General features: G+C 38.0%; 1 protein-coding gene across 6 annotated transcripts; it reads left to right on the forward strand.

Annotated features, from left to right (window-relative positions):
* The first annotated feature begins 1,046 nt into the window (after positions 1-1,046).
* On the forward strand, positions 1,047-11,042 carry kyat1 (kynurenine aminotransferase 1). 6 transcript variants are annotated; one of them, XM_072672260.1, is made up of 15 exons: positions 1,047-1,076; positions 1,185-1,372; positions 1,574-1,659; positions 2,457-2,515; positions 3,147-3,294; positions 4,493-4,642; positions 4,782-4,868; positions 4,962-5,087; positions 5,213-5,333; positions 6,382-6,458; positions 6,965-7,054; positions 7,825-8,011; positions 8,508-8,584; positions 8,675-8,761; positions 9,969-11,042. In XM_072672260.1, exons 2-15 carry the CDS (start codon positions 1,327-1,329, stop codon positions 10,035-10,037), a joined length of 1,410 nt encoding a protein of 469 aa, XP_072528361.1. In that variant the 5' UTR covers positions 1,047-1,076; positions 1,185-1,326; the 3' UTR covers positions 10,038-11,042. The 6 variants fall into 6 exon arrangements, with proteins under 6 accessions (XP_072528361.1, XP_072528389.1, XP_072528380.1 ...); XM_072672288.1 differs by having other exon boundaries at positions 1,185-1,307; positions 1,549-1,659; XM_072672279.1 differs by having other exon boundaries at positions 1,185-1,307.
* Positions 11,043-11,508: the final 466 nt, after the last annotated feature.

Raw genomic sequence — 11,508 nt, forward strand, 5'->3', positions numbered from 1 at the left:
TATTAAAGAACATACACAACTGATACTCTTATCCAGAGCAACTTACATTTGAATCATGTTACACAAGTAGACGATCAAACCCTGGTACTGCCACAGGGAGAGCAGTATTGTGCCACTATGCTACACTATGAAGCCCTAAAAAAAGTACCATGGTAAAAAACAAATCAATCAAATTAACCATCTGTTTGTTAAATGTAATAACAGAATCGAAAGATTTTAGATTTTTTTTTAGGAGCGGTTTATTTATTTGAATGAATTTATATTAGCTGTCCCAAATCTTTATACATATGTTTGCTTTTGTTAAAGTGAATTTGTGTGTATGTGTATCTCTTCCCTGTTTGTGATTATTTAGGGTGTGTCTCTGTGAGTGTGTGCTGCTGTCTTGGCCAGGGCTTACTTGTAAAAGGGTATTTTAACAGCAATGTGACTACCCTAGTTAAATAAGGGTTAGAAAATGAATTCCCTCAATTAAACACATCAATGTAATATTTTTTTTCCCATCAATTTAATAAAACATGCATTTAGATTGAGGGAGTAATTTATTAAATTAACAAATTATTACATATTAATTAAAGTGTTATGTTTTCTTGATACCTTCCTGTGATACTTAAGGGCCTCAGTACCACACCAACCTCATTCTGAGATTAAAAAAAAAAATTAAAACAATGGTTAAAAAATGAAAAAGAATAAAGTTATAGCACATTATCTAAACTAACTAAACATGAAATCATATTTTAAACAAAAAGGTTGAGTTAGCACGGAATGACCGCTCAGCTTATGGAGCTTAGTAAATCTAGGCCGCATACCAACACATGCACTTGTGTCCTACAAAGCCTGCAAGTACTTGCGTAGTGTCGCGCCTGTGGCCTAGACCTCATTGCTAACGCATGCATGAATCCTGCTCCACCCTTCTGGGCCGTTCTAGACCGCAAGCTCTCGTAGTGTTACTCAGAACACTCAGAAGTCTTCTAGGAAATGAGGACACATATTGGGACGCGGCCCTTCGTCTTTCTCCGCCTCCACAGGAAGTCTTAAAGCAGGAGTGCGTCCAAACCCAAACACTGCCTCACTAAAAAGTAAGTCAACATAGTAGTAGTAGTAGTACCAGTAACAGCAGAGTGTTTATTTGTTTAATGCGGATTGTGTGTGTGTGTGTGTGTGTGTGTGTGTGTTTTTGAACCCAGCCAAGTTTCAAGGTTCAGGGGGAGTGTCGAAGCTGTAATGTGTGACTGTGACCATCCTCAGCTGAAGGGAATGTAAGCCTCATAGCCAGTGAAGTGCAGACAGTGTCTGGGAGCTTTCCTCCGGTAAACATGGTTCTGAATTATGCCTAGGGAGGACGCCAGCCTGCCAGCCTGCCATCTTTGCTTATGTGTGTTTGTAAACATAAGTGACAAGCCTGACAGAAGGTTTCGCTTCTGACTGAATGTACTGAAAGGTTGCTAATACTGGCTGTGTGTGTGTGTGTGTGTGTGTGTGTGTGTGTGTGTGTGTGAGAAGAGTTGACCTCTCCATTGATAGTCGACACATAACTGTGTTTCATTTCAGAAATCCACGTTTCCTCTCTTTGAAGGTGCTCCTGGTATGCTGAGACGACCAGTGCTGAATTTGGCTTCTCTTTGGAAAAGATCAGTAGTTCTCACAAGCTGTCAGAATAAGGTGAGTGTGTCTCAGGTGAAAATATATCTCTGATATCATTTATACAAAAGCCCCTGAGGAAACTCATATGTGTGTCCTGAAGAAAGAATTAATTAAACTGAGGGAACAATTTATTAAACTGAGGGAATAATTAATTAAACTGAGGGAATGGATCGTTAAATTGAAGTAGTGATTAATTAAACTGAGGGAATGGATCGTTAAATTGAAGTAGTGATTAATTAAACTGAGGGAATGGATCGGTAAATTGAAGTAGTGATTAATTAAACCGAGGGAATGGATCGTTAAATTGAAGTAGTGATTAATTAAACTGAGGGAATGGATCGGTAAATTGAAGTAGTGATTAATTAAACTGAGGGAATGGATCGTTAAATTGAAGTAGTGATTAATTAAACTGAGGGAATGGATCGTTAAATTGAAGTAGTGATTAATTAAACTGAGGGAATGGATCGTTAAATTGAAGTAGTGATTAATTAAACTGAGGGAATGGATCGTTAAATTGTTAAATTGAGGAAACGATTTATTAAATTGAGGCAAAGGATTTTTACATTGAGGGAACGGTTTATTATCTTGGATAAAAATGTATTAAATTATGGGAACAGTTTATTACTATTAAACTATAAAACTATTTATTAAACTGAGGGAAAGGATTGGTAAGTTGAGTGAACAAGTTATTAAATCTAGATAATAATTTCTTAAACTTTGGGAACAGGATATGTCTCTAAAGGTTTTTTTTAACCATGAGGCTCAGCTGATTTAACCTCAGACAGAAGGTTTCACTTTTTGTTCTTCTTATTTAGTCAGTCATGGCTCGTGAGTTACACACTCGAAGGCTTGAGGGAGTCGACAAGAACATTTGGTAATTATTGACCTGCACCATATAATTATGATTTTTAGTTCACCAGACCACACCTGTGTATAATCCAGCATGGCTCGACCCTAACTTGGGTTACTGTGTACTAAATGAACACAGTATATGTCCAAAAGTTTGCAGACACCTTCTCATCCAGCCTTTCATCTGAAATCAAAGGTATTACTAAATGTATTAGAGCCCCATGTCTTGTAAAAAGACTATACACTAGAAATGATGGAACATTACTGTGTGGTTTAATTGTATTCAGCCACAAGCATCAGTGAGGGCATGTACTGATTAATGATGTTGGTTAAAAAAAAGCTTCTGCTACTCAAACTTCACCTGAAGGCTCATGCAGAGCTGCTCTGTAGTGTCCTATTCTGCATTTCTCACACAGCTTTTCTATAATGATTATACAAGCTGTGGGAATGTGCGTGTACAACTAAACTGAATGAGTGCACCTTAAAGTAGCTCAATAAAAATCACTAAAGGGTGTCTGGATACTTTTAGACATAGTTTACCAATATATATGAACATTTGATGGTTGCTATACAGATTGTGTTGATATATCCTGTTCAGTGAAGCTTAGCTCTTGTTTTTTTGTCTATTCACAAACATTTGTACACATGTCTGCTAGGGTGGAATTCACACAAATGGCTGCTGAGTATAAGGTGGTGAACCTGGGTCAGGGCTTCCCCGACTTCTCTCCTCCTAGCTTCATCCGAGAGGCTTTCTGCAATGCCATAAATGGAGGTGTCTCCATGCACCAGTACACACGAGCCTTCGTAAGACATTGTTTCATAAATAGTCACTCCAGCCTGAATGAGAAATTTAACCATTTAACTCTAAGTATCTGTTGTAAACAGTCGTACCTGCTGCTTACAATGGTGCTGCAGTACTGCTTGGTCTGTTTTAAAGTAAACCGCTATTCAGTTAATGTATTCTGAAGGTAGAAGCTGTGAAAAGCTACAAGTATTAAAAACTACAAGAGTACTGTCATTTTTTTGAAGCTAGAGATTTTTTTGCTAGCAGGTGTGTCCCAATTGCGAGTATGTAATTATATATATATATATATATATATATATATATATATATATATTATTAGTCAGTTTTTTTTGTGTGTGTGTGTATGTCTATAGTCAGTTTTATAATAAATAATAATAAAATAATGCAAAAAAATAAAATGATGAGTGGTGGCTGCAGTAGACCAACGTAAATTATATGCCCAAAAGTTTGTGAACACCCCTTGTAATTAATGCATTCAACTACTTTAAGCTGCACCCATGGCTGACACAGATGTGCAAGTGCGCACACTCACACACAGCTTGTCTGGTCCCTGTACAGTTGTACTGCCAATAGAATAAGACTCTCTGGAGCAGATAAACATGAACCTTTTGACACCATGCTTAATGCCAGGTGTGGGCTAGAGGGGTATAAGGTCCCCCAGCATTGAGCTGTGGAGCAGTGGAACTGTTTTCTCTGGAATGATGGTGCTCCATCCAATACTTTTGGGATGAGTTGGGAATGAGGTGGGGTGGTGATCATCCAGCATCCTGACCTCACTAATGCTTTTGATGCTGAATGCAATAAAAACTCCCAAAAAAGGTAGAATAACCTTTTTTTTTTTTTTTTTTTAATAGCCTTGATTTAGATAGAAACAATAAATGCGCATATGTCCCAGTACTTTTGTCCATATGGTGTATGTTGGCTTCATTATGTCCTGATACTGCAAAATGGATTAGTATGTTCATAATATGTTAATAATGTTGGTACAAACAACCCCAAACCCTCGCTATTAAGATAAATATGAAATATATACCTTTATATGTTATGTGTCTGTTACGCAATTGGGACGCACCCACAGTGGCGTTACAAGCCAGGTCTTTTGCATTTAATAAAAAAAGTGTAATTATACTACAATGTAAGTAACATGCCTCTACTGTTAGTTTTACTGAGAAAAGTGCAATGCAATGTGACCCACAGGGCCATCCACCTCTTGTTAAGATCCTTGCTAAGTTCTTTGGGAGGATTGTGGGAAGGGAAATTGATGCAATGGAGGACTTCCTGATTGCTGTGGGAGCCTATCAGGCTCTTTTCTGCACGTTTCAGGCTCTGCTTAATGAGGGTGATGAGGTAAGTTCTTCAAGGTTTGTGGAAATTGTGAAACTATGTCCTTTATGAAATTTAACAGAATAGATCATCATGGCCTGTTAGACTGGCCTGGTACTCAAAATTTCCATCCTCTCCTTTTCATGTTTGGTCTCTGGGTCAGGTGATCATTGTGGAGCCCTTTTTTGACTGCTATCAGCCCATGGTGATGATGGGAGGAGGAACACCTGTCTACATACCTCTTAAACCTGTGAGGGATCCCTGTATAACTAATTTGATATTTATCTAATTTGTACACAGTTTGTACATTTCTCTAGAAAAATAAACTTCTGCATGTTCGCAGAGAAAATCCACTGGTCCAGGTTTGTCTAGTGCTGATTGGGTATTATGTCCTGAAGAGCTAGCCAGTAAATTCAGTCCTCGCACAAAAGCCATTGTCATCAACACCCCCAATAACCCATTGGGCAAGGTATGTTTGAAATTCTGTAAGTTTTTCTATTGTATAATACCATACCGAAACAGGTAAAATTGTGATCTGGCTGTATGTGATATTTTAATCTACACCAGTAATTTCTCTCTACTCCTGTTTGGCAGGTTTTCCAAAGGGATGAGCTGCAGATGATAGCCGACTTGTGCATAAAGCATGATATAATTTGCATCAGTGACGAGGTGTATGAATGGCTTACGTATGATGGATCACAGCATATTAAAATAGGTGAGCAGCCTTTTTGCAGTCGGTTCAACAATAACGATTCCCAGATTTGCCCAGAGCAAGTAAAATGCAATGTTGCACAATAAAATCACTTGCCTGATCAGGCAAGTTCATGTTAAGGTGTGAAATGCAGTGTGTTAACATAACAACGTACAGAACTATGGGCAAACTCTTGCCAATACACTTAACTATTTAACTTCTCACAATACAATAAAATGGCCTCATTCATTTGAGCGTTTATTTAAAACAAACCAATGGTTCTTTTTGGTCGGAACTCCTAGGCCCCGTTCACACCTGTTAATATTATTCAGCTCGGGTGATCCAATCACAAATCACTGACAAAATGCATAGCCGTTCACACCTGTCATTTTAAATGGGTCTCATGTGACCACTTGTGATTCGATTTCTCACATCATTTCCGCTGGAGGAGGGGCATGACGCACATTAACATTAAATTAATTTATATGAGGCAACTAGTTCTGTTTGTTTGTAGTAGTTAGTAGTTTGTTATTGTACCGTGCTCAGATCATTTTCCGGGTGGGGCAGTGACACGATTGATGTCTCTTTGGGCCTTATTCTCATGACAAATCTCTCAGCCAAATTGCACGTATAGCAGTGGGAGAAGGATGCTCGCACGTTGGGACCACTGGACATATGTATATGTCGGATGAACAGTGAAGCCGATTTTAGGTTCACGAAGTTAATCACACCAGCATATCACAGTTAAAACAGAAATACCTTTCCCTGACTATCCACCTGAGATAGATCATCAAAACAAAACGGACTGGAACTTAGTAGCCAGTGCTGTGCTGATATGGGTTGCAGAAGGTAAGGTAATATCTATCTAAGGTTAAGGTTGCAGTTAACGGTAATGAGAATATATTAACCATAACCACTATGTTTATCAAGGTGATCTACGATGCAATTTTATGTATGTTATGAAATGTGCCAAGTTATAATTGATTATAAAATTACTACATTTATTATTATATTCAGTTAATTCATTGTAACACCCATGAGTTAGACTGGTGGATCTGTGTTCCCTTTCTAGCTAGCCTTCCAGGCATGTGGGAGCGCACAGTCACTATTGGAAGTGCAGGAAAGACCTTCAGCGCCACAGGATGGAAGGTACGAAATGACGTTTCTTAAAGTTGCTGTGCGTTCTTAGTTTAAAGTTTGGTTTTTGGATTAATGAAACTGTCTCACAACATCAGAACAACATTGGAGGTTGATGTATATGATAAATTGCTTCAGATACGGCAACAATTATACTGATGAATAATGATGGATTTGATTAAGAGAGATATCGAGTTGCACAGCTATGTAAGTGTTGGCTCTATCATCAGGAGATCACCACCATCCATGGCCAGGAGTTCTCTCCTTAGGGGAACAGGATAGCACTCACTCTCTTCCATCACCCAGCATGACTCTAGTGCAGGTGTCTGTACTGGTATTGTGTGGCATTGTGTGATAGTAAGACTCCCAACTAGTAGACAGAAATTGATGATTAAATTTCAGGAAATATTGTGGAAAAAGACATTCAATAATAGCGACACAACTTGGATTCAATTAGTTTGATTACTGAGACTCTAGCCTCTCAGTTGTACTAATGATTCCAAAAACCTTTGTTTTAGGTGGGCTGGGCAATGGGACCAGGACACATCATAAAGCACCTGAAAACTGTCCATCAAAACTCTGTGTACCACTGTGCCACTGCTGCTCAGGTAAAACACATGTGCATAAACTGCATAAAGACACATACTTAAGACTTTTGGCGGTTTACTTTTGCAAGTCCCTGGTTGCATACCAGCAAGGAGTCAGTTGTGTTCATGTTTGTACTTTATTTGCTATCACCATGTATTGAATTAGGTTGTTAGATACACTATATAGACAAAAGTATTGGGACACCTGCTCATTCATTGTTTCTTCTGAAATCAAGGGTATTAGAAAGTTTTTCCTGTTTTTGTTGAAGTAACTCTACTGTCCAGGGAAGGCTTTCTGTTAGATTCTTGAGCATGGCTGTGAGGAGTTAATTGCATCCCGAAAGTATCCGATGGAGCACCTTTACCCTCAGAATAAAACATTTACTATATGTTTGACATTAGTAAAACATTTTACAAAGTGTTTGTGGACACTACTTCTAATAAATGCATTCAGCTGCTTAAAGTTGCACCCAATGCTGACACAGATATGGAAATGCGCACACAACTTGTCTAGTCTCTGTAGAGAAATATTGCCATTAGAACAGGACTCTTTGGAGCAGATGCCTAATGCCAGGCGTGGGCTAGAGGGAAATAAAGCCCCCCTGCATTGAGCTGTGGAGCAGTGGAACTTTGTTCTTTGGAATGATGGTATGGACAGTTACAAAATAATAAACAGGATCATTTTTTTAATGTAATACCCTTGATTTCAGATAAAACAATGAATGAACAAGTGTCTCAATACTTTTGTCCATATAGTATACAGTGTAAATGCACTTATGGATGTTCTGCAGGAGGCTGTTGCAGTGGGCTTTCAGAAGGAATATGATACGTTTGGCACAGAGGAGAGCTACTTCAAACAGTTACCTGCCCAACTACACACTAAACGCCTCAGGCTGGCCGAGTGCCTAAGGAGTGTGGGTCTGGAGCCTATTATGCCCCAGGGTGGATACTTCATGATCACGGACATATCCGATCTGAGTAAGCTTTATGTCTGCGCTTTGCAGTAGAAGTATACTGAAACTTGTTCAGAATTGAAATGAACATTCAGGGGTAAATTTCTCTCTATTTAGAATCCACGTTTTCCTCGGAGTGCGCTTCCTACCTAGCGATGCTGCATCAGCAGCAGTTCGAAAAGAGCTGTTGGCTGGCTTCATATGTGTTAGAGGAGACATGCTATTGGGGGTATTGGGGGCACTGCTAGTGATATGAAGAGGTTAAAAGGAATGGGGATTGGGTAATTGGCCTTCCAAATTGGGTTAGAAAATTAGGTAAAAATTAGATAAAATTAAGAATAAATTGCAGAAGCTAAAAGGCAGAAGCTGTTCAATTAATGTTTTTTTTCCATAACTACACAAAAAACTGGAGATGTGACCATAAGTTAGCAACTAGCCTGCATAGAGCATACTGCTAGCTAAAGATACAGCAAGCTAAACATAATAAACAAGCAGTTTTGCGTGTCTGCCCTTCCCTGTAGAGGTTGACCTGAATGATCCCAGCACTAAGGATGAACCCTATGACTTCAGATTTGTCAAATGGCTCATTAAAGAGAAGGTATGTGTAAATCACATTCACTATAAAATATAACAACCTTTTATTTTTAATAGTGAAATTTATAATTCAGTGTTCTGCATGTGCCCTCAGGGTTTGGCCACCATCCCTGTATCTGGATTCTACAGCCCGGAACACAGAGGTGACTTCCAGAACTACATTAGGTTCTGCTTTGTGAAGGTAACTTGATTCATTCATATTTAAAATAATTAGAATAATAAAAGAAATAGTAAATGATAATCAAATATTATTATTATAATTAAGAAATATTACTATCTAGTATGTGGGTAATTTGTGATTCATGTGTTAACCATAAGTGTTGATACAGTTTTACTGCTGCTGTTACTTGTTACAGTAATAATTGCCTCAACCTAGATGCAGTAAAAATATACAGACTAAGCAGCTGTGCGTCAGAGCATGTGGATAAAACAACCACACCTCTGCAGCAACATCGCTTTGGTGTGTGAGTGGTGAGCAGAGTTCTATTAATGTGAGCTGTGGAAGTCTCATATGCACACGGGCTGAACTTTTACTGTGGAATGAAATGAAAGACGATTAAAAAATTTAGCTTGAGAGACACTCATTCGCTCCACTCAACTGCTGCATCACACACAGACCGTGACTGAATAAAGTTCACTAGTACAAATGAACAAACAGACCCTTTCAAAACACGTACAAACTATAACAAGTACAAACAAAATATCAGACTGTGTCAAAATAAAAGTCACTACTACAAATGAAGCAGTAACACAAATCCTTTTAAAATGACTGTCTTTTACTGTCTGGCATTTAGCAGACACTCTTATCCAGAGCGACTTACAAAAGTGCTTCACGGTTTACTTAAGAATAACCTTAGCTAGTTCTAGTAGTAAAAAATGTAAAGATACCTCTAAGCTTAGACACTACTAAACACAAGTCAATATGAAGACCATAATACTCTTCACCTAAGTACTCTCGGAAGAGGTGGGTCTTCAGTCTGCGTTTAAAGACAGCGAGCGACTCTGCTGTTCGACACCCAGGGGAAGTTTGTTCCACCACTTCGGTGCCAGGACAGAAAAAAACCTGGACGCTTTCTGTCTTCCTTCTGTCTTCCCTTTATTTGGAAAGACTCAAAAACTGTGAACCATCTTAAGAATGAGTTTTTTGATTTGTTACACCACTAGTAGCTAACACGTTTCCCCAAATGTCCCCCATTATCTTCTCACATTGACATAATTTTTTTAAAGAGTTAAAACTTGAGGGTAAAGCCACGAGAGACAGACATAGGCCTTGTTGTTGTTTTTCAGTGATGTCTGGCGGTGATGATGACAATAGTTGTAAGTCTATTTGTTATTATTTAAAACATTGTTAAGTTCATTTGTCATATATTTTTCTTTGCTTTGAACAGGAGGACTCAACCCTGAAAGCAGCAGAGGATATTCTGAGACAGTGGCGAGTCAAACAATCAAACTTCTGACAGAGATTGGATGAGACTGGCTCCGTCCAAAATGAACTTTTCACAGCAGGCCTCAAACTGGAATATAATGTTTGCTCGTACAGAAAATATTTTATATAGAACAAATATAATATAATATTTGACAACAGTGTTTAAATGAAAACTGGGTTTAAAAATGGGTAATTTTGAAAATTGCCTTTTTCATTTCAGCTTGTCTGATTGAATACATGCTTTAAAAGAGCCTGTAGCAGAAATTAGAGAAGTGAAACGTTTGCATCATCTGAAAGTCAGGGTGTATATCATTATGAATCATGTAATTGCTACATTTCAGAAGGTTTGTGAAAAGAGTTGAAATATCGTCTGCAAGTTCAGCTGGAGTGCTGCTGGGTTTAGAGAGGAGTATCTAGGTCACTAAATACTCCCCCAACAGGAAGCCATACGGGTGGAGTCAATTTGTACTTGTACTTGTTTTCCCCAACAGAGGGAGCTGCTTGCCCTAATCAAACAGAAACAAAGTAAAAGTAAAATCAAATCAAATTAAAATAGACTGTGACAGAGTTGTATGATATCAGAATCAGATTTATATCGTGCATTTTCTTATAATGGTTATGTTATTTAGTTTTTACATAAAAAAAAAAACCCAAACATTTTAGCTGAATTTAATTTTCTGGATTTGGTTGTAGTCAGCTCTGTTCTATTGGTTCAACTACCTCCGCTCACAGTAGCTCATCCAGCAGTGGCGGTCTGATTGCTTATGCTGTATTTATTTAGCAGAATTGTTTGGCGTTTCACTAACGTGAATCAAAACAAATGAATGCACTCCTTGAAGGAAATCAACCTCTTACTGTTCATACAGATCATTTGTGCGAGCCTGTATAAACCTGTGGTTTTCATGGAGAGAATCACAAATGCATGTGTATTGAGTTTGCTTTCCGTCCTGCTGATTTTAAAGACATTTTAGTGGGTGAAAGTTGTACTAAGGTGATTGATGCAGCACACAATAAAATACAACATGTTTTCAAGCCTCACACGTGTCTTTGAATATGGCTCAAGAACACCAGGACATTATTAAATTACACTTATAAAAAAAAAAAATTATTTATTGATTTTAAACAACAAAATGCAATTCCCTAAGACATTTAAACCCTCCACCTAGTGCTGGGCAATATGGCCTCAAATCAATATCACATTTTACCTTGATTATGATGAACCACTAACAATAGTATAAGTTGATCAGTTGGTTTTAGTGTTTGAGTTAATTAATTGCTAAATTCAACCCTGGCCCTATTATACGCCCTATTCCTCAGCTTTAGTATAAAATAGTTAATTAACTAAATAATGAATTACATGTACATAAAAAGTAAAAGTAAGTCAAATAAGTCAAAATAACATCCTCTATTCAATGTTTGAAGTAGACAAGTGCTTACATAAGTAAGAAATGGTTGCCAGACCCAGTCAAACATGTCTTCAGTTCCTCTCAGGGTAAAGTTAA

This window comes from Salminus brasiliensis, chromosome 1, assembly GCF_030463535.1.
Source record: "Salminus brasiliensis chromosome 1, fSalBra1.hap2, whole genome shotgun sequence".
In the NCBI taxonomy this organism is placed as follows: domain Eukaryota; kingdom Metazoa; phylum Chordata; class Actinopteri; order Characiformes; family Bryconidae; genus Salminus; species Salminus brasiliensis.